General features: G+C 39.2%; 2 protein-coding genes across 2 annotated transcripts; both read right to left on the bottom strand.

The window, feature by feature from the left end:
* Nucleotides 1-54: 54 nt before the first annotated feature.
* On the bottom strand, nucleotides 55-14245 carry LOC109040945 (uncharacterized). Its single transcript, XM_072303168.1, has 5 exons — nucleotides 13887-14245; nucleotides 11119-11355; nucleotides 6055-6602; nucleotides 3471-3631; nucleotides 55-1298 (listed from the first exon to the last, which is right to left on the bottom strand). The coding sequence occupies exons 1-5, from the start codon at nucleotides 13953-13955 to the stop codon at nucleotides 601-603; spliced, it is 1713 nt and encodes a 570-aa protein (XP_072159269.1). The 5' UTR covers nucleotides 13956-14245; the 3' UTR covers nucleotides 55-600.
* A 1992-nt stretch (nucleotides 14246-16237) lies between these two features.
* Nucleotides 16238-23450, bottom strand: LOC109040939 (uncharacterized). Its single transcript, XM_072303167.1, is given in 7 exon segments — nucleotides 16238-17052; nucleotides 18720-18880; nucleotides 20786-20844; nucleotides 20846-21030; nucleotides 21033-21105; nucleotides 21107-21618; nucleotides 23342-23450. Coding segments are annotated over 7 exon segments (1758 nt in total). The 5' UTR covers nucleotides 23415-23450; the 3' UTR covers nucleotides 16238-16357.
* Nucleotides 23451-24123: the final 673 nt, after the last annotated feature.

Here is a 24123-nt window from a genome sequence, read left to right as displayed (position 1 = left end):
AGAACTGCGGTGCAAATTCGAGTGATATAATAATGTTGAAAGAAAAGAAAAAAAATTGCGTATTCGAGGGGCTTGGTTGGAGGACAAGGCGCATAGGTACAGGTTTTGAAATAATTTAGATATTAATGATAACATGTAAAACTAGTCTTAATGTATATTCTGAGAAAAATTCGCTCTCAAATTTCAATTTTTAATAATCAAAAAGTCAGTTTGGACTTTCTTTTCGCCATAAGGATCAATGTAATTTCAAAACCCCAAACCAGTATTTCTTGAAATAGCTATTGGACTGAGTTAAGCAGAAAGGAACCTACCCACATTTTGGCAAAAATTGAGTTATGAGTCGTTTTGAACTCAACCACTGATCTACTATCTATCGCCAAAAATTCAAAGTTTTTGTTGGAGAAACTTTTGCAGAAATTGAACTTGAAGTTTATCTTATACATTGAGTCTTATACAGGAGCCAAACTTTAAACCTCTTTTTCTCGGTTCGATCCCGATGTGGCTTGGCTTGTGGCTTGTTCCTTTCTTTTTAACTCCTCCCAATTACTGCTCTAATGCGTCTTGTCCTCCCCTCATTTGCTATTTTAACCACGAAACCACTCAACTCAAACCAGCGGAATACGGAATACCAGTGGGAGGCAACCATTTATTCCCTTGTATAAACTGATCGACGGTAAATTTAGCCACCTCTTGCTGGTTCGTAATAACCTTGTAACCTCCCCACTTAACCCTGTTCTTCGTATTTGACCCTGGACCGTTATTCTGAAACTCCGCGTAGTACAGCGTATTCAAGGCAAAATTCCCGTTCCACTCCAACCATCCCTTAGGATTTATCAGGTCCCCTAGGTAAGACTTGATGTAGACTGTCCTCGAATACTGCTTCCACGGGCGACCGAGGTAGACCTTGTATTGAGCCTTGATAGGCGCCAAATTCCTCGTTGCATCCACCTTGCAGTCTATGATGGATATCCCTGTGTTCTGGTTGGGGTCCTTCCGCCCTTGCGCGGTGTAGACGAGAGTGTTCTGCTTTTCGCCGGGCTTCCGGGCGAGCAGATTGCACTTCTGGAAAACTGCCGCTGCGTTGCCGAAGATGAAGTCAACGGTTCCGAAAATGTCGCACTCCCTGTAGAATTGGCGGTTGGAGAAGGTGTAGAGGGTGTCTTGGAAACCGTGGAAGCTGCACTTGTAGAATACGGAGAGGTCGGCGCTGTTCCGGACCGCTACGGCTTGGTGCTTCTCGGGGCCGGCCGTGTTTTCGAAGGTTATGTCTCTGGCTATAAAGCCTGCCCCTGAAACAGCTATAAAAAAAGGAGAAGAAAAATAAGATTTCCATCATTTTTCTTCAGTTAGGGAGGAGAGAAGGGATGGATATAAACCAGTGTTCGAAACTCACAGACGCCAACGCGCCAAATGCGCCTAAAAAATCGGCCATGGCGCCTAAAAAATAAAGGCTCTGCGCCAACGTGGCCCCTAAAACTTGCCCCTTAAAAATCTGGATTTTCACAGGAAGTCACATAGAGAAAGAAAAACAAATCTACTCGAATTGAAAAGACTCAGAATTTTCAGCACTAAAAGTGAAAGCTTGCTTTTTCTATTCCTCACTATTTCATCCTTAGTGCTTTTGTTTTCCTCAAGTTACAGCTTCTTACTAGTTCTGTTACGAAAACATCTTGCATCTAACTTTTCAGTAAATGCGCCGTAATATATAGGCAAAAAGTCAGCTTGGCCCCTAAAAATCTTCAATGGCGCCTAAAAATCGGGCTTTATGCGTCACATGGCTCCTAAAACTCAAAGGTGAGTTTCGAACACTGGATGGATATAAACGGAGTTCAGCAAAACGAATCACATAATTTCTTAAAAAAAGTGGCAATTGAAACATCACATGGATCGCATTTACCAAAAAGGAACCAGCGTGATTACGGTGTATTCAAAATCGTGCAAATTCTTTTTTTCTTTTAAAAATACTAAATATCGACGGTGAAACTACCAAACCACGTATCTCGTTTGCGGTGTTTAAAAATCTCCGCTCACATTTTATTTTTTTGAAGTAGACCAAATCAATATCATTCCTTGAAATTTTCACAGAATTTTCTCCGCACGAAGAGGAAAAATCACGGAAATTTTCAAGACTGGACGTTAAGTAGCTTTTCATTTAAAAAATAAAGTATGACAGGAAGTCTGCGACGTCGCAAACCGAGATACGTGGTTTGGTAGTTTCACCGTCGATATGCATATGCACAATAGGTATTAAAATTAACACAATTATTTCCCTTCAAAATTGACAATCCTTTGATGGTATGCAAAAACTATCTGCTATTTTGGGATATGTTTGAGATAATTATGAAGAGGCAACATTTTAACAAAACTGTAATTGTTCTGGTTCCTTTTCGCTAAATGCGATCCACATGTTTTGAGGTGGCGCACTAGTCCCATTCGGAGAAAAATGGAGAATTTGCATGAAAAAATTGCATTGCTGCATTTGAGAACGCTTGATAAGCCGAGTATGTAGTTTATTTCATAATTTTTTTCTTAAAAATTGTGGAAAAGTATACTTAAAGTGAGAAAATGTATACCACCTTAAGACGTGATCTGGCGGCATTTCCCGTTTGGATTAAATTTGGTAATATGGAACCACTATCTCTGGCTCTTCCATAAAAGCGCCTTTCTGTTCAGAGAAACCAATCGCATATATGTTGTTTCTAAAATGAGCCAGAAATAATGGTTCCTTCTTGTAAAATGTGGTCCATTTAAACACTTGTGTTTTAGCAGAGTCGATTATTTTGCCATATTCCCTCCAATGATTGTTTAATTTAGAGACCAAGGATATTCTTGTACTCAGTTCTCTTAGTTCAAACGTGTTTACCAAATTTCAGACGTCTGCAAATTCTTCATTGTCAGAGATATTTCCAAGAAAGATACTACCTCATGCTGCAGAAATTTGGCAGAAAAATCGGCGAGTATTTTAAAATTTCGAAATAAATTCTCGCTGATAAATTACAGCAGCACAACAAACGGCGAAACTGCAACAATGCGTATCTCGATTGCATTGTTCCAAAATCTCTGGTCATACTTCATTTTTCAAAAGGAGACAGCGAGCAAACATTACGGCTTAAAACTGTCACAGAATATTCATCACTTATGGAATAAAAATCATTGAAGTTTTCAAGAAAAGGTTTTCAGGTTTCAACATCCGGTAGTTTTCCACGTAGAAAATAAAGTATGACAGGAAGGACGCAACGCCGCTAACCGATGAGATGAGCTTCTCTTAAGTTTCACCATCGATACGTCGTGAGTGAAACCAGAAGAGGACTTTTTTTAACTTAAAGAAAAGGTCGAATATGTTGTTTGTGACCACATCATGAGAAATGTTTTTACACCCTATTCAAAAGGGGAAAAAGTGTCTTTACACCCTATTCAAAAGTGAACAAATGTTTTTACACCTTATTCAAAAGGGGAATAATCCAACTTACCAAATGTGGCTGATCTAAAAGTAGTCGATCCATCAACAACATTCTTACTGCCCGTTATGATCGTCTTTCCAACCCCGTCTCCAATAAGCATTAGATTCATTTTTTTCTTGCTCACTTTCACTTGCTCCTTGTACTTTCCGGCTTTGATATATATTGTAAACCTGCAAATGCAGAAAAATAGGTAAGTACAAAGTATAAAAAACAATCAAATAGGCAATTGGTCAAACTGTGCTACATACAAACGAGCAAATGATTTCCTTGCATCTATTGCTCATTGTCTGCACAGACTGAGGAATGCACGGAAAAAAATGGATTGTTGATTTAACAATTAAATTGTTGAAAAATATGTCCGACATGTTTCAAATGTACATTTTACAATAGTGGAACACTTTACATTTACATGTACATTTTTTCATTGTAAAATCTACATTGAAATGTTTTGGGCACACACTTTAACTACAAAATTGTTAAATCAGCAATTTCGTTTATTCCGTGTGATTTCTTGGAAAATGCTAAAAACACCATGGCTCTAATCTTACTGATACAGAAGCTGTGCTGATGTTGTTTAAAGGAAGTGTTGACGACCAAAACGAGATCACGTTCTCCTCAAAATCTGACTGATTTAATCTAGTTTAAACGAATGGACTGATTTCTGCTCTCAAATTTTTAGATCCGTTTTCTGAAATTTCAGTTTTGAAGTCACCTGTTCATCGATGATTCGGCAGCTAGCAGAGCAAAATATTTACTCTTAGTGCGTTAGTTGTACGCTTAAGAAAATCGTAGACACAGAACACAAACTGTCAACTCCATCATTCGTAAAATTATGTAGTTTTAACTACAAAAGTTTATTAATTCCCAGCATGTATCAGAATAATCAGTTATCAATCAGAAAATCCACTAACACCGCTAGTGATATTTGGATCGCATTTAGCAAAAAAGAACCAGCGCGATCACAGTGTTGTAAAATCGATGCATCTTCATGCATACCTATTTATCTAAAAAATGTCCCAGAATAGCAGAAAGTTTTTATCCCCCACCATAATCTTATTAATTTTAGATGGAAATATTTGTAAATTTTAAAACTGTACATATATTAAATATTTTTGAATGAAAAGAAGAAATTGCACAATTTTGAAAACACTGAAATCGTGAAGAATCCGTTTCGCTAAATGCGATCCATTTTATCCAATCAGTGATTTATTTTTGAAGTTATTTCACGATTATTATTTTAAGGTCACTGGAACGGATCACTAGACAAGGTGACGATTGAAGTACCATTACTCTTGTTTTTTCATCAATGTTGTTTTTTCATCAAATGTAATCACGATTTACAAAACTACTTCATATTTTCACCATTTTTAGTACAGCAGGAGCACGAATGACAATGTCTATTCTAAACCAAACTCATGCCAAGTCTAAAATATTAGACTTTTTTGACCCCCTGACTTCTAGAGTAAAATAGGAGAGCATGGATTCGATCAACACGAATCGATCGACAAATAAAAACCTGCACCGATTGACGGGATTTGATTGACAAAATTCGATTGATTCTGAAAAATACGAGGGACGTATCGATCGTATCCCGGTTGTCAATCGAACGTCAATCGGTCCACGTTTCTATTGTACATATAATCGATCAAATCGACACCGATTTTTTAATAATATTTCGATGGAGTCGGTTTCAATTGACTCACATAAATCAATTCACATTTTTTTTATTCATGCTGATCAAATTCATACCCTGCAGGAAACTACTGCCGTGCCAAGCAAGAACGCCGTAAATCCATCAAGATTTTCCTTCGTTTTTGGAACTTAACACTTCATTAAAATAATCTGTTTTGCCCATGCAACTCAAATATTCAGGTAAAGTATTTGATAATGTTCGCGAAAGAATGTACCACCAGACAAGGTACGAATTTCAGCATTCTGATACATGTTTCCCAATCAAAATTTCACGTAAAACACGATGCGCTCATTGAAAATTACCGAAATCAACTCCTTACAAAGATATTTAATGATTCTTGATGCGTGAATTCAAGCCACCAGCTCATGAAAACTCAATGCTCTACGTGATTCACATCGCGCGCTAAACGTTATCATGACAGTCTCTGCGATATAAAAACCTGGCAACCTCGATCTTGACGCTTTGGCTCAGCTATAGCAAATTGCTTATAGTTTGAACAACACATGGTGGGAGATGAACATTGCTCGATTGAGAAACTTGCTGAGACCATTGTAGTGCGCGGTTTCACTCATGTAGAGCTATGAGTTTCTTGTGAGCGGGCAGTTCAAATTCCTCGTAACCAATGTGTAATAAAAACGTTAATATCTTCGTTAAAAGTTGGTTTCAGAGACTTCCGTTGTAAAAATCGTGTTTTACGTAAAATTTTGGTTAAGAAAAATATTTTAGATTGCTTAAATTCGTACCTTGTCTAGTGGTCCATTCTGTGAATACATTGTCCCAAGGTACATACGTTTTTCTGCTGTGATACATTGTTTCCAAAACATGTAAAGTGGCATTCACGGCATTTACGGCGTTTTTGCGTTGCACGGCAGACTACCCTCATGAAAATTAAAGATTTACCTTTTCTTGCTTTTGTCCGGAGCAGAATTGATAGCCGCTTGCACGCTTTTGAATTTCCCAGTGCCGTCTGTGGCCACCACACAATCATACGACATCGACTTCGGATCTTTAACTACGAATCTCCTGTCGCGTTTCGTCACCCACATTGGGAATCCTCCTTGAAGCTCCCCGAACTCCGGGAAAACTTCGTCATTGGTTGCTTTTGTACTTTCGGGAACTTTCTTGAGCATGACGAGAGAGTTACTCACGTGCCCGGTAACTCTTGTGAGCTTCTCTCGGAACTTGTCAGCCAAGTTGTTCCCACCATGATATCCCAAACTATCCAAGCACGTGTGGACGTTGGTCATAGCCCCGCTGAGGACCGTCTGCAAGTTGTGGTAGGGTTTCGAGCCCGTTTCGTTTTCCTCGAACTGGGAGATGATTTCCCTCAGGGCGGAGTTAGTGTCCTCGAACAGAGTGATGCAGTCGTCCAGAGCTTGGTGTTCAACACCTGCGAGGTTTTCGTGAGTCTTTTTCACGTCGGAGACATGACAGGAACATAAATCTATCTGTCAATAGAAAAATCCGCTATTTGAGGGAGGATTAAATAAATCATGATGTTTTAAACGTATAGAAAAATAGTTTCCTGCCGTGCTAGGGAAGAACGCCGCGATATGAGCCTTCAGGAATTGCCAAATTTCAATGGATATAACGCGAATTTCCTGGGAAACTTATGAATATTTTTCTTTAAATTTTTTGGATAATTTTGTTCGCAATTTAATATACATTACCTGAAAATTTCATAGAAAAATATTTATAGCTTTCCTCAAAATAAACATTGTATCGGAGGAAATTTGGCAACGCTCGAATGATCATACGACGTTTTTCCTTAGCAAGGCAGCATTACCTCCGGGACAGAGGTCTAGTAATGAATCTGTCACATACAACGGATACAGTCAAAATTCTCTTTACGGGTAAAATCGCATGAAAATCGCGTTGATCACATCAAAAAAGTCTCAAATTTACTTCTTAGCGCGCAATCTGCGTAGTTTATGGCCATTGGTGGATCTAGCAAATTGGCAACATTGTCTTTTCTCCATTTAAACCTATGGAAATGTATCGATTCTTTGAGGGGCCAGGTGCTCCTATAAGAATCGATTATTTAGCATAGGTTTTAATGGAGGAAATCCGGTGTTGCCACATTGTTGGATCCGCCTGTGTTTATAGCACGCTTTTTTCAAGTTTCCCGCGTCTGCGGTACCTACCAGTAACCTAATCTCTGGTACTGAAACTCACATGTTCGAGCGAATATTCAATATTCAACGAGGAAGCGTCAATCCGTCAACCTTGATAGTTTGTGGTAGATAGCTACATCGTGGAAGAATGTTCATTCCCTATTCATTTACGGCCAAGTCTCTCTTCGATGGATAGCCCTCGCAGCACAAATGGTCCAGAGAGCTTTCGTAGATATTTAACAAGCAGGAAGCTCCAACGCATTCGCGTCGGAGAGCAGCTCTGGCGACAGTAGTTGTAGTCAAGAATGAGGGCCTAGACACATTTTGTCACTGATGTACAATCCGACAACTGTCGATTCATGTTTTGTAACTTAGCAGATTTACGTAGCCGGTGTATAAATGTGTATTGGCCCTTGATATGCAGAATGCATGGCACTATCACTTGTTGTATACTTTTAATTTTGAAGGCTCTTTGGAGGTCCGCATCCTAAAAAATCTCTCCCACAGTATTTTTTTTAACTTGTCGTTGTGATTGGGCGCCAATTTCTTTCAATTGAGTGATCATCTTCTTTTTTTGTCAAATAACTAGTTTGTGCAACAATAAGACTGAAACTGACTGTAACTGAAATTTTGTCTTTTTAGATATTTGGTTATTTTGTATTTATTAGATTGTATATTTTCACAGCCCTGTGATAAGAAACTTTGGAATGCATGGTTGATAAGTCGTTTAGCGAGGCTGCAAAAAATTTGCATTTTTATATCTGAAATTGTAGGTAATGGTTTTGAATATCGAATTGCGATATATTACACGGTTAAGATAGGGCTATATGTCTTGTCGTAAGCGGCGACATAGAGTCGATGTCATTTCAATAATCGCCCCGATGGCCACGGTAGTTGTGTGCCGTCTGCCCACGTAGCAAATGGGAGGCGAAAATGGAAGTCATCAGTTCATCGGTGAGTGTTGAACGTGAAAATTGCGCGGGCCGCGCAAATTTCGCGATCATCGATGTGTCGGGGCTGAGCATCCATCATTTTCTATCTTGTTTTGAAGCTATGTGAGTTGTGATAAAGTACATAATTTTTTTGCATTATATTACTGTATGTATAAATAGTGTAAAATTTGTACAGAACTTTGTACAAAATAGTTTCTTGTAAAAAGTGTGGACTACTGCCACGTCGTTTCCATACAAACTCCCAATACGCCGCAAGTACCACAAATGCCCATGTTAACCAAATCACCTCATCATCCATTTTTTAAGGACACAATTTTTAATTCAAATCAATTACTTACTTTATCAAAACTCCAATCATTTATCAAATAACATATATCGAGTCATTTTAACAAAATCAAAGACGGCATAATATCATTTATCACACAGCCAAAAACCTAACCTAGAAACCACGATGTTTACAAACTCAAATTGGAGAACACTCATTGGTCCAATAATAAAAATTGATTTGCCGCCTTTTTTCTTTGCAAGCAAAACGTGTGAACATGTCTGAAAATGGGATCGGGCGTCAACACTCAACGATGCACTGATGACTTCCATTTTCGCCTCCCATTTGCTACGTGGGCAGACGGCATTAGACGTTTACGGTTTCCTTGGTAACCTTTGTTTGCTATCAGCTGATATCGAGTAATATGACTAGGAAGCTCCAACCCAGTGGTTAGAGCTTCCTTAACCGCGAAAACTTTAAAATTCAAATTTTCAAATTTTGAACGTAAAGTACATTTTTTCCATCACGAGATTAAAGCACAGACAAGTTTTGAATTATTGACTGTATCACCATGATTCCAAAAATACACTACACAACATAGCATTGGCTAACAATAAAACAATATGCAATAAAATAAAGTCATGACAAGGAACATAGCCGAAAATGGCGCCGATTCCCATTAACCAACGCGCGGTCTCTCCAATGTAACATGGTCCAATGATACTCCCCAGCTGGGACCGTCCGGAATAGCAGCTCTAGTGCAAGCACCAGAGCCGCTAAAAAGTGAACTAGGGGCCTGTAGCCACCAACCACTGAGAAAAAAACTATGTTCAAGTTTTTTAAGAGATGAATGGATTCAAACCCCGATGGGTGCACCCGAGTGAAAGCGTATATTTATCTCTGATTGCAACGTTATGCACTACTTTCATGTTTCATTTTTAATATATGTTTTTAAAAAACTACACACAGTTTTTCTAAAAAGTTTTCGCGAATTCACCTAAATGATCTCAAAGAAAAGTATCGAAAATTTCGACGCAATGTTCTCGTTCTTTCTATTTCCTTTTAATATAACCAAAACAAAATTAAATATCCTGACTTTCTGAATCGTCACAATGAGGAAACATATTTTCCCTTTTATTATGGTAAAAACTTGAGCAGAAAGTCAAAAATAATGACTCGCAGTCCAACGGTATTCCTATACATTATTGTAGGCGCTAATATGCACTTCAGGCCAACTGACCGACTGCACTGCGTTTTGCGCAATGCGAGAAGTATTCATGCAGTCATGTAGGCGCTGATATGGGCTGTGCGCCAACCGCTCCGTTGGCGCAATGCGTGAGGTATTCCTACAGTCTTGCAGGCGCTAATATACGTTTAATGCCGGCTGCACTGTTTGGCGCGATTATCCGAACTCCCGTTACAATAATCGCGGCATCGAATAATAGAACTTAGAAGCTCCATATTGTATTTTGACGCCGCATAAGCATTTCGGCGGTGCCTCGTTTATCCGATTAAATATTTTTTCCGAGAAAAGCTAAGTAAGCTCTTTATACCCTCGACCAATATTCAATCACATTACTTCATTTATCATCAGAGGGTAAGACGTCGATGATTTGTCAACAAACTAACTTAAACTAGCGTGAGATAATAATGCCATTATTTTCCAATTGTTTCCTGCTTTGCCAAATTTCTACATTAAATTAACTTCTTTTTAAAATTCGCGCATCCCCGTAGCAGATGTTAGGGTTTCTATTCGCGCAATCCTTGTGCCTTTTTCGCACAATCCTTAAATATTTTCTTAGACCTTTCGCGCAGTTCTGGATTACCGATTGAAATCTGCGTTGAAAAATCGATTCTTGACGGAACACCTGCCCCGTCCGAGAATCGATACATTCCATAGGTTCAAATGGAGAGGAAACAATATTCCAATGAGCTCGAGTTCAAAGATGCTCTTAGTGCCAGATTGTTGCTTTAGGCAGTAATTTGTGTCGATTAATCGGATTACATTTTGCAATAAGGAACCACTATTTTTGGCCCATTTTAGAAATAACATACTGGACATTACTTTCCTTATGTAGATATGTGATTTTATGGGAGTGCCAGAGATAGTGGCTCCTTATTGAAAAATGTAATCCAATTCATATCATGCCAACTTTTAGCCTCAAATATGAACTTACAGTGATTCGATGGACGCCATATTTTGTGTCAGAACGGCATGCGATAAATCGCATCAATTAGTTCCATTTTTATAGCTACTTGTCATTTTTCTCCGATTTTGAGATCGCAATTCTGTTGTCAGGAGGCTAGCACTCACTTACCAATTTTAACGAAGAAATTCAACGTAATAAAGGCGTGGTTTTTTTAGAGAGAGAACATCGCATTCAATACTGATATCGAAACTGCACTCGAATGCGATATTTTCTCTCTAAAAAAACCACGCCTTTATTACGTTGAATTTCTTTGTTAAAATTGGTAAGTGAGTGCTTTAGTCTCCTGAGAACAGAATTGCGACCTCAAAATTGTAAAAAAATGAAGAGTAGGTAAAAAAATGGAACCAATTGATGCCGTTCTGACACAAAATATGGCGTCCATCGAATCACCTTAAACGGCTGTGGAACCAAACTTGAAATACCTCAATCACAGTTTGGTTGAGGACGATACTCATCATCTCCGTGACTGATCTAGAGGCGAGATTCGGGAGGGAAGACAGGAGAGAGATGCATTGCTCCGGGTAGAGTGTCCCGTCGCATGTGATTTTGGCGACTCGAACATGCTCCTCGACGTGGACACGTTCCTGGACACGGATGGTTGTTGTTGTTGCTTCCTGAGGCCATGGTGTTGCTTCTGCGATGACGGGTACGTGAAGCACCTGAAAAAGCGGGAAAGAATTGGCACGAAAGGCATGATGAAAAAAAAATTGGTAGAATGAATCGAACGTCCGGTGTTCCAATATCTTCCAAAATATAGGATGTCTCAGAATTAACGGATGGTTTACAAACGGACCGCGTTAAGAAGAAGGAACAAAGCCTCGTCAGCTATTGCTAAATTTAACCGGACAAATTAATTTTTTTCATTACAACGGTTGTGCGGATTTCCGTGCAAATTCCAATGCATCTTCTGCATACTACGAAGCAAATTCCTCAAAATTTTCAAATGAATTCGCACAAACGTTCTTTCGTGAAGAATTAAATGACCTAATTAAATTTGGCGATTGCTTGGTTTCTTTCTGCTAGACGCGGTCCATGTGATTCAATTTTTCGGGTAAAAGTAAGAATTTTTTGTGGTAAGTATCTATTTTTTCGAAAAACGCTCCCTTTTCTTGCAACTGTGGCCTACCGAAGGTCTGCAAAATTTCTTGTGCCTAATCTCTCATTTTGTCCAAATATTTGCTTTCCCGTCATTCACATGAAGATTATTCGTACTTTTTGGGACCTCACTATTACGATTTACCAAGACGCTTGTCTGGTATGTTCATAAAGAATGCTATGGATAGGTTGTCAAAAAAGGCTCTGGCCTAGAGTACCCATGACAGGTAACGTTATGAGGACACCCTGCTGAATCTGAATTTTATGATATACCCCCAAAAAATGAGCGGGCTCGTTTTGCTGGAGGAACTCTGGATAGATCGTTGTTAGTTGGGAGTCACGCTCGCTCGCGTAAACGTAACAATCGCATACATAACATTAGTATCCAAATTTTTACGGGGGGCTGTAGGTTTTAAGCGTGCCAGTAGGGCTCGCTTTTTGAAATCACTCGGATGTACCATAGTACAGCACACCGATCAACCAATGCTATTCAACGGGCCGTCCAAATATTTTTTTCCTCGGACCCGTTTTCTTGTCTTTGAACCATTATACTGTCAAGCCCTGATGGTCTCTTACCAAAAAAACCGAATGAACTGCTAATTGGGAACCCTTGAGAACATTTTCCTGTCAAAACCGTATTATTTCATTTGACAAAAACCTCATAGAAGCTTTCTTACGCTCGGAGGACTCAACTCTAGAACCTTCTTTCCCGCCAAAACTGTTTAGCCAATGAGCGTCTTGCACTGCAAGTGCAATCTGTGATGAGCCTCGTGACTCTTTATACCATGTACTAACCGTGGCCCCTGCAAAAATCCACTCAAACCACTGCAGTTATCTCCCGATATGGCTTTGGGTGTCAGGTTTCGAGCAAGGCAATAAAAGACGGCGAGGAGAGGGTCGCCTCGTCGAACCTATTATCTTCCACGCCCGATTAACCATTCACCGTGACGCCAGGATCCACCAAATTTTCACAAAAATTGTTTTCCGTCTATTTAGCGAGTTTTTCCTTACTTTCCGTTAAAGTACAAATAAAAAGAGACCTCATTTGTAAAAATCGGCCGAATAGGAGAGAAGTTACAGTTCGAAATCCAAAGAGATTAACTCAACGCGATTTCGATGCACGGCAGTTCGCCCAAATCACGGTCGTGCGAAATGCCGCATATCAGCTTAAAATCAAGATAATTGGACGGAATCTTTAAAATCAATTTACATTCAACGTTCATGAATCAATATTTTCTCCCAAATTTAGCAAAAAGTACCAATTGATGCAAATAACAAAGACGTGAAAATAGTAGGTATGTGTCCAACATTTTAGTTATTCGGCACGCTTTTCCAACATATTCATGTTGGATTTTTCTACTTGTTTTTATTTAGATTTTATCCCATTTGGGGGAGGGGCATTTCGACCCAAAATTACAGTGGACTCAGTTTAATCTGGAAATGAATAATATCGAATAACATTTGAAAAATAGAATTTTTTTTCTTTTGTTACACTCAAATGGGATATCAGGCGAATTTTTTGCAAGCGAATAAGGGTGAAGTTTTTAATTTACTGCCAACATCCGTTACAACAAAACGAAATTTCTTCCGGGCGACGGTACCGCTACAACATTTGGACGTATTTCTATCAAATGGAACTATGTGCATTATGACGTGCGCCGTGTTATGCACATATTCTTATGGGGCTCAGGGCTCAAGTCTTGGTGCGCATGATTCCGTTTGGCAAAAATACTTCCATTTGATTTTCATGTTGATAGCAATAGCGACCACCACATCCAAAATTCATGGTGGGTTGAAAAGTAGATGGATACAAACGTTGGGTACAATCCATCAAGCAACTAAATTTAGTCCTTAACTTCAGCAGAGTATTTTTTTCTTTTGGCTTGCCATCCTTCCGATCTGGTTGAAAAATGAGATCACACCCATTCGCAAAAATTTGCGTATAGTGAAATAGGGTGAATGGAAAACAATAATCTCTTTAATGCTTTGAATATTTTTTTTTTACATGATAAGAGATTTAAATGTCTTCGACAGCTAATCCATTGTCACCAGCTCTCAATGACAAGAAAAACTACTTGAAGTAAAAGTGACTTACCGTGAGAAGAATAAGTATTAGTGAACCAATCTCACCGCGATATGTACACAACTGCGATGTAAAATCCATCGGGACACCTATGAATAATGTATGAATATGAACTGACTCATGTCTCACGGGGCTATATCGGATATTTTTCCCGCACAAAACCGGGACGCGGAACTATTAGCATGCGCGAGGACTCGGATCGGGAGAAGACAGAAGCAACTGTGTAAACATTAATTCGAAAAATTAATTTTCATTTAAATAGGGTCACAATCTGCAATACTGATCCTGAAAATCGGGAGGCATGTCGAAACAAATGTGCGAAAAAGATTGAATTAGAAATAGCAATTGCGGGTTGGATCACATGGATCAATATATAGCAACCATGAATGAACAGCTTAGTGTTGACTTTCTGTAATCTGAGGAGGTGCGTCATCAGCCATCAATAATTGTCACCTGTGTATATTTGACTGAGCACGCGCTGGCCAAAGCGTGCCGAAAAAAAGTGCGAGCAACGTGACACGGAAAATTGAAAAATAATGAGAGAGATGCGAATTAATTATGACATTTCGGTGCCTCGTTTGGTAAATTCTTTTAATTTTGAAGATGCATGCTATTGGGTCTGAATGGGTCCCTTGACTTTGTGTTTTTTATTTAATAATCAGTGCCTGGTGCGTTAGATCACGTGGTGATCCATTGCGTATTTTTGGAGCCAAAAGTCTGGACAAGCCAAGTTTGCCGGCCTCCTAAGGTGTAGGTCAGATTATTGTCTTTGGCTCAGCACATTTTCTCTCTCTCCAGGAATGATTAAAAAATGGTATGCTAACTTACTCAGGCGACGCACAGTGGATTGAGTTAATAGGAGAGATCGGACAAAATTTGGAAACTTTAAACGCTTGTAACTCCGTTTATACAAAATTTTGAGGTTCTAAAAGTGTTTTATTGGTTTCCTCGTGAAATTTTCCGCTAGATGCACCCCTTAAAATTTACTAAGTGACAGAATAAACATAAAATTTACAGTTTAAGTCAAAAATTTTCTGTCCAACCTCTCTAATTGACTCGGTCAACTGTGTGACGGGCAGCGAGTGATATGCTAAAGTATGGGGAACGTAAGTACTGGAATTTGGACGATAAAAAGAGAAAAAACAGATAAAAGAAAATATTGCATATAACAATGACCTACATACATGAAATTTAGGTAATCTCTTCCTCAAAGCAAATCTTCACGAGAATGCATGTGCGTGCAGTTTCCATGGCATTGTTCTTTTGTTTTCTGAGCCGTATAATCCTCTTTAGCTCTTAATACGTCTACAAAAAAAGTTCCTTCGAATATTAACCAATTTAAGAATCCATTTTACCAAGCATCACTCTCGAAAGATCACATTTTCTATGAATTTTGCTGTATGATGCGCTTTGCTTCACTTACTCACAACTCAGGGTCATTTTGCAAATTCTTGATAAAAGTTATCCCATCCAATTTTTCCTTGCTTACTTGTTTTTGTCTCCTATACATTTCTTTATCAATTCCATTTCATGCTAAAATTCACAAAAAAAAAAAATGTTCCCTAGCAATCTGCTCTGAATTTACTCAAATTTATAATGCATAGATTCTTTTCCATCCATTCTGACCAGAATTGAAATTAAAATGATGATAGAAGTAACGATAAACTGAAGCGAGTAGATGAACGAGGCATCGCTGTTCGCTGAACGGCTGCGTGAATAAAACCCCTTCAATAAACACTTCAGGCAACTTTTTACGCACGTATGACTTGATCTCCTAACTACTCGATGCCGGCCTTAAAGAACCGAATTGTATTTGTCTATTCCTACGTGGAATCGTATTCGACCGAGAATTATTTTCAGGGTGGTTGACCGATAATTGAATCGGTTTCTTTCGATGGTCATTAGTCTAATGACTCATGAGTCCTGGCTTTTGTTGATCAAGCATGTACGCTAGGGTTCGTAGTTTTTAAACTTACACCCGTCTAACAGAAACCGATTCATTTTCTTTCGGGCCGTGGACTGATTAGCTTATGCCTATGCTGTATTGCTATGAAAATGTAGTAGTAAAAAAGTATGACAGGAAGTCTACAACGTCGCAAACTGAGATATGTGGCCCGGTATGTAGTTTCACCGGCGAGACGGTCACAGAAACCCATTGGAAAAACTGAAAGTTTTGAAAATCCTGACATAAGTATGATGTTTTATTATCAATTTTACTTTCCAAATTTTGTAGATAAAAAATTGAGGGAACCTGTCTATTGGTCCATTTCCACACCTGTCCGTTAAAATAATAACACACACATTCGGATAACGTTTTCGACAGAGTGAGTCCGCGAAAATCGTCGCAGAATGTAACCAAGAAATTAAATATATTTAATTTTTAATGCATTTTTTGAAGAAACTTATGTATTTTCCGTTGTAACGTAACAAAACAGAAATCTACTCTCCTAATTTTCGACGAACAAGTAATCATCAATCTCTACTTAACTTAACCAAGGAAAGAAGGGAACACCAGTCCATTGCAACCACGTATTCCCCGCTATGAACTTATCCACGGTGAACATCCCAGCCTCCTGTTCATTAGTAATCACCCTGTACCCGGACCACTTGACCCTCCCGGCCGTATTCGACCCTGGCCCCGTATTCTGATACTCCCCGTAATACAGCGTCGTCAAGGCGAACCCCTTATCCCATTCCAGCCACCCGGCAGGGTTGATCAGATCGTCGATGAAGGACTTCATGAACACCGTCCGCGAGAACATCTTCCAGGGGCGACCCAGGTAGGTTTTGAACTGCGCCTTGACAGGTGCCAAATCCGCCCCGGCGTAGATCTTGCAGTTGATAATGGAGATCCCGGTGTTGGAACGAGGGTCCTCGCGACCCTGGGCGGTGATGACGTTGGTCTGGGAGGGATCAGGTTTGCGGACGATGATGTCGCAGTTCTGGAAGACGGCGGCGGCGTCGCCGAATATGAAGTCGATCGTGCCGGCGACCTGGCACTCCCGGTAGAACTGGCGGCCGGCGTGGGTGTAGAGGGTGTCTTGGAAGCCGAGGAAGGCGCATTGGTAGAAGACGGACATGTCGGCGCTGTTCCGCACCGCCACGGCTTGGTGCTTCACGGAGCCAGCCACGTTCTCGAAGGTTATGCCTCTGGCGATAAAGCCGTTACCGATTACAGCTGAAAGAAGGATTTACGTTAACGCTGGGAAATATAGTGACTTGATGAAAGCATATCGACGGTGAAACTACACGAACACGTATCTCGTTTGCGATGTTTAAAAATCTCCGCTCCCATTATATTTTTTTGAGGGAATACGAATCAATATTATTTCTTGAAATTTTCACAGAGTTTTCTCCCCACAGAGAGGAAAAAATATGAAAGTTTTCGAGAATTGACGTTGAGTAGTTTTCTCATTAAAAAATAAAGAATGACAGGAAGTCTACAACGTCGCAAATCGAGATACGTGGTCTGGTAGTTTCACCGTCGATATTCTTAAACTTGCCAAAATGAAAAAAAAAAAAAAAAAAAAAAAAAAAAAAAAAAAAACTTCGGCGGGGAAGCCATAAAAGGGAGGGGCTACTGAGGTTACTAGTTTCAAAGAGTACAATGTCCAGTTTGGTCGAAATTGAGTTAGGAGTGGATTTTTGATCAGTCATTAAGAAGAATCGGAAAGTAATTTAATTGTGTGCCAAAACAGCCAAAATCCTTTTTAATTAGCAGTATTAAGAAGGTAGGCCGCAGCAAAACGGACAGTACCCAAAGCAGTTATATTGCGTTTTTGTGACGAATCGCTTTTATGGACATTGTACACTTTGGAACTAGTAGCCTATGTAGACACACCGTCCGCGTTCCGGGTTCAGAGACCGAAAGTTCCGGGCGTAGCACCTGCAGCAATTGAAACGACGGCTCCAGCACCCGGAACTTAGAGCCCGGAACGAACGGTATGTCTGTATAGCCCGTAACTGATATTTTAGTGCTCCAAAAAAAAAAAAAAAAAAAAAAAAAAATATCTTCGGTAAAAGAAAAGATAGGTGGCATTTAAACTGAAATTACGAGGTGCAATTTACCAAAACGACCTCTCGCGGAAAGACAGAGGTAAGAGTTAAGGCCCAGCTTTGAAATTTCCAATCAATTAATTCGCTGAGTACAGAGAGGGTTTTTCTCGGTTGCGGTATCTAAGGATATGCGTTAAAGTTTCATCCTCTGTAAATAAAGCAAATGTGTGGAGTCCGTTAAAACTTTTACTGAATTTTCTTCATAATTGTTCTGTATAAGTTTATAATGCTGAAAACTAAAAACGTCAGAAAATCCACTCAATCGTCCCTTCTTCAAAATAAAGACGAGTCCCTGGCATTTAAAATGAATGACATGTGAATGAGTCAATTACAATAGACGCATTTAGTGTGACGTCACATCTCGTTATAATTTTTATACCTCGAAAGTCGAAACGTGCCCCAACAAACGAACATGGAGGAATCTGCGGGATATAGGCAGGGGGGGGGGGGGGTGTAGGGAATTCGCTCGATGACTGTCTATGATATTATGAGTTTATTTTACAATCAATTCTTGTGATTGTGATCTCAACGTTTTGGTAAATGAGTAGCTTTCATAATATTAAAGTCCCATGGATTAATTGTTTGGTTTCAGGCTAGTTTTAGCATTATTTCGTCAATTGTTCATTTTGGAGGTTATGTTTGTTTGTTTGTTTGTTTGTTGGGGCACATTTCGACTTTCGAGATATCAAACCACCAATATCGCTCCGTGACGTCACCACTAAAATCGTCTATAGAAAATATGAAAGAAACACGATGAAAAGTATTTCAGGAAATTTGAGCGGAACGCACCGAGAGTGGCTGATGTGAAAGTGGTTGATCCATCCACAACATTTTTACTACCCTTTAAAATAGTCCTCCCGATTCCATCTCCGACCAGCATCAGATTTATTTTCTCCTTGGGGACCCATGGATTTTCCACGTAAACTCCGGCCTTTATGTATATCGTATACCTTCATATTTAGCCGCACAAAACAAGAGAGAACGCACTGTTTAAAATAATACCAAGGCACCTACAAGATTAGGTAAATAAACATTCACTACAGAAAGTCCAATACGTATACCTGTTGAGTTTATTACGTCAGTGGCGAGGCGTGAGTGATAGAATATCCTATCCGATATTTCGTTACCTTCCGGCCAAAGTATCACAAGCGTCATGCGACGCACAATGGATCGAGTCAATTGGAGATGTCGGACAAAATTTGGAATTTTTAAACGTATAACTCCGTTCAAACACAACTTTGAGGTTCTAAAAGTCGTTCCATTGGTTTCCTCGTGAAATTTACTTTATTAAGCATCCCTTAAAGTTTAAAATGTTGCATAATAAACATAAAGATTTTCAGTTTAAGTCTAAAGTTGATGTCCGCTTTCTAATTGACTCCATCCACTGTGCGACGTTTAAAATTTTCACCGCCATTTCATTTTTTTACAGAAAAATTTGTTCGTTGAATCGGTTGAATAATTCACTAAATTTCATCGGCAGCACAAAGAAAATTCAGAGAACTTTCGGACAGCTTTGTTGAACAATTCCTCTGTAAAAAATAAAATGGCAACGGAAATTATGAAACGTCGCATGGCGCTTTGGCCGGGAGGTGACGATTTCCCCATTTGATGCCATGGTAAAGAATCGATTATCAAGGTGTTCGTTACGAACATTCTGTTTATCTATACTTTTTCATAGCTTTAAATGGCAGATCAAGTGATTTATCGCGAAGCACGCCACGCCACTGACACACAAACGTCACATTATTAACTTTGGAAACTGGAACTAAACGCACCGAAAGTAGCTGAATTGAATGTTGTCGTCCCATCCTTGACATTTTTAGAACCTCTAAGAATAGTTTTCCCAATTCCATCACCAACCAGCATCAGATTAATTTTAGTCTTGACGACCCATGGAGTTTCCCAGTACACTCCGGCCTTAATGTATATCGTGAACCTTCACAATTAGCCAGAACAAGAAAAAATAACAGCTCTCATTCTTCACAGCAATAACAGCATACTTGGACTGCGTTCAGCAGGAAGGAACCAAACCACATCAGTCATTGCCAATTTTAGCTGGGTAATTAATTTTTTGCAAGAGAGCTTTTGTACGGATTTTTTTGAAAATGTTAAAAGAATTTGCTTCGTACTGTGCAGAAAATTCACTGACATTTGCACAATAATCCGCACAACCGTTTTCATGTAAGAAATTAAATTGCTCAAATAAATTTGGCAATAGCTGATGTGGGTTGGTTCCATTCGGCTTGAAGTGGTCCATTTATACTACCCAATACGGGTAACAAAATAATCGTTGTATCAGCCGAAAGTTTCAGTTTATTATGAACAAATTGAGTCAGAATTTCGTATACGAAAGCTTTCTGTCACTGTGGGTAAAATAAAAACGACAAACGTTAATATCTTAGTTAGGAGTTGATTCAGTAATTTTCGATGCAAGAATCGTGTTCTAGGTGAAATTCTGGTTAAAAAATATGTATTAGAATGCTTAAAGTCGTACCTTGTCTAGTGGTCAATTTTAACCATAGGAATTAAAGAGGACTACATATTTAATATTTGTTCCGAATTGAATCGTGCCGTGCAAAAACAGCTAATGTCTATTTTTCCAACTTTCTACAACATTTTTTCAGTCTTGAGTTTTTTGGGTTGATAATCTTTTCGTAGTTAGATGCAACCATGAAAACGATGCTAATATTCGTTTTAGGATTATTTTATTCCCGAAATCAGTCATTGCCCCACACTCACGATTATAACAACTCTTGAAAAGTATACTTAAAAGTTGAAAAATGGACATTAGCGATTTCTGCGCGACATCATTCAATTATAAATAAACAAATTCTTGCATATAAAATGGAACTCACCTGTTCCGGTTGTTGGCGGGTGCCGCATTGATAGCCTCCCACACAGTTTTAAACCTCCCCACTTCCATCTTGAGCCACCACAATATCGAATGCCGGACCAGCCTTTAGACTTTTGCGTGGACCATGGCCTCGCGGCGGACCATGTGACGTGAGTGACCTCCGATCTAAGTCGGACAACCATTCCGGAAACTCCCCTTTCATTTCCCCGTACTCCGGAAACACCTCAGATTTTGTGGGGCTCCCAAATTTGGCACTTTATGCAGCATCGCCAGTGAATTACTAACATGGTTAGAGAGCTTAGAAAGTCTCGAATGAAACCTCCTCCCTAAGCTTGTTCTTATCGCAATGAGCCAGGCTCTCTAGGCATGTACCTAAGTTGGTCATCGCTCTACTGAGGGCGGTCTGCAGGTCGCCCAATTCATTTCGCTCGAGGTCAGCAATAGCGGTCCTCAGTGTCGAGTTGGTGTCATCGAACAAGTGTATGCAATCATCGAGTGCTATCTGCTCGGTATTGGCGAGGGTTTGGTGGTTCTTTTTTATATGAACACAGTCGTGTGAACAGGAATGGACCTCGTGTACGGTATGGTTGAGAACAGAGCGGATCATCTGTGGTATGGATTTTGAGGCAAGATTCGGGAATGAAGTCAATGTCGAGATGCAGAGGAGTGGAAAGCGTGCATTTTCGCAGGTTTTCTGCGCTATTTGAAGATCTGCTTCGTGAGTCCATATTGTTGCTTCTGTGATGCCAGTCGAGTGTAGGACCAATAAACATGTGATGGACAATGGGAGCGCATTTGATATTGATGATCTGCTGTTGGTGTAATGCATCGTAACTAGAGTGAAAAGAGTTAATTTATTTAGTTGCGTCGCTGGTCTAACAACTAATTAGTCACTAGTTTTTTGCAATGGCGTGGCGTGAGTTAAGGCGTATCGATTGATTTGCCGTTTACACCAATGGAAAAGGATCGTAGAACAGGGTGTATGCAACGAACACTTTAATGATGGATTCTTTACCATAGCATGAAATGGAGACATATCAATAATCGAGCATTCACGCCTCGCCATTGGGTTTTTGCTGGATGACGATTTACGAGAAAGTGGCAAATTCGGAGGAGAGGATATATGGTGACATGGTTCCTTCCTTGGATTAGACAACGGAAAAGAGGAAATTAGGAGTGAAGAGAAAACTGCAAGACTAAAAAAGTACATATCCTAAATATCACCTACATGAAATAGCATGTGCGAACTGTGGTATCTTTATGGTAAGGTCAGTGCAATAACGTACTCACACAATTGTAGTAATTTTACAGATTTTTTTTTATTGAAAAGAAAAGAAAGAAAAAATAATCGCTCAATTTAGGGGCTTGGAGGACAAGGCGCATAAGTTCAGTGATTGAGATATTAATGATTTCAAGTAAAACTAATCTCAATGCGTATTTTGTGAAAACTTCGTTCCCAAGTTCCACTTTTAAGCTTCAAAAAGTCAGTTTAAACTTGATCTCCGCCATAATGATCCATGTAATTTCGAAACTTCAAACATGTATTTCTCGAAATAGCAAAAATTGCACTTATGTGCCTTGTCCTCCAAGCCACTCAATTGATCTCTGCCGTATTATCTTTACTTTTTATCTTTTTGTTATTCGTTCTCTCCGCAGTGAAATATCAAGTGAAGGGGCAAATCCCTTCAATTTTTATCAAGAAATGTAAATCTCAAAAGCTGAATTTCCATCAATATCAATCTTTAGTAGCAGTTGAGTTTTCAAAATTATCCTGGTGGGAGAGGGGGGGGGGCTCTGATTTATTCCACTCGATTAAAGAGGGGGGGGGGTGTCCCAAAGTTCCCCCTTTTTTATCACCCTCTCGATCCGCCATTTTCACAGGGATAAGAAGAGAAGGAGGGGAAGATCAGGTGTAGAAATAATCAGACTTGTTAAAAGGCTCCTTGGGCCCAGTAAATTAGTGTCTGACTTTTTTTCTGAGTAACCGAACACACGATTAAACGATTAATTTAGGAACAACTTATTTATTTCCAAACACGAGTACCGATGTCTATCAAGGCTTTGACTTTGATTTTTCAAACTCCAAGAATTCAACCTCTCGAAATATGACTGCGATAGCTTTACTCGTCGAGAGGATACAACCTGAAAATTTGCAGCAAATTCAGCAAGAAATATAATGTTTCAATTAAAGGTATCTCATCCCGTCTTAGAAGTGGTTAAGTGTACTGTGTAACTCTAAATTTTTACTCGCACTACACTTGACGATTCATTCTTAAGAGAGCCAATTATTCATCCAAAACAACCGATACACTATCATATAAACAAAATGTGCAATAATAAGAAACCGAATCAAGTGTGATTTTATTTTATTTTTTTTATGAAATAATTGGAAGCTTTGTTTATTTTTTTCTTTAAGTTGCTAAAATTCGTGCATTTTTTATTTGACAGTTTAAAATAGCTTGTCTACCGTATGCTTAAATTTCTGAGGCCCCATTTTGATCGTATAATTTAGTTAACTGGTATAAAAAAGTACTAATATGTTCGACTTCCAACTTACACATATTATTACACGCACCTTGCAACAAGACTGTTGCAAAACAACTGTCTTTGATTGAACTAGTGCAACGCATCACCTGTCAGAGTGTTTTATTGTAAAGATGCATTGCTTCACCTGTTCTATCATGCGAGGAAGGAAATTTGCAGTTTTTGCATCAACCGTAAATGAAATGTAACATTTAGATTTCTCATGTAAATATGTTTATTTCTCACGATAGGTGCCGTTTTGATCACCATGAATCGACCGAGAAGCGAAAAAGAGAACCGGTCGGTGGCGACTTGATCAATACTGATTCAATCGACATTTAATTTGAAAAATCAGGGTTATTTCGATCGATTGACCGACATAGATTCTACCAAAAACACGTATGATTCCATTGAAAACCCCACGAATCATTGACGAACCTGTGAATCGATCCGCAAAACTCGTAAATCGATCGACAAACCCATGGATCGATCGAATCTTTCACTTGTTATCAAATCATTGTCAATCGTTATCGCTGTCGATGATTCACGCTATTATTTTTCAATCGGTTCATATCGATCGAATTTAAACTGGTTCTCTTTTAATTAATTTTAATTCATTAAGTGAAGTTGATTGCATCTCTGTCAATCGGTTCTCATAATTGTTTTTTGATCGATTCATGCCGACCGAAACATTTCCCATCATTATTCCCAAAATACGTTGAAAAAGCAACTTTTCCCAAACAAATTCTTACCAACGTAAAGAGAGTACTCGAAATAAAACCCACGGAAAGTGACCACCTAAGAAACATTCATATT

The sequence above is a fragment of the Bemisia tabaci genome, chromosome 8 (assembly GCF_918797505.1).
Source record: "Bemisia tabaci chromosome 8, PGI_BMITA_v3".
Lineage (NCBI taxonomy): Eukaryota > Metazoa > Arthropoda > Insecta > Hemiptera > Aleyrodidae > Bemisia > Bemisia tabaci.
This window is presented reverse-complemented; position numbering and strand designations above follow the sequence as displayed.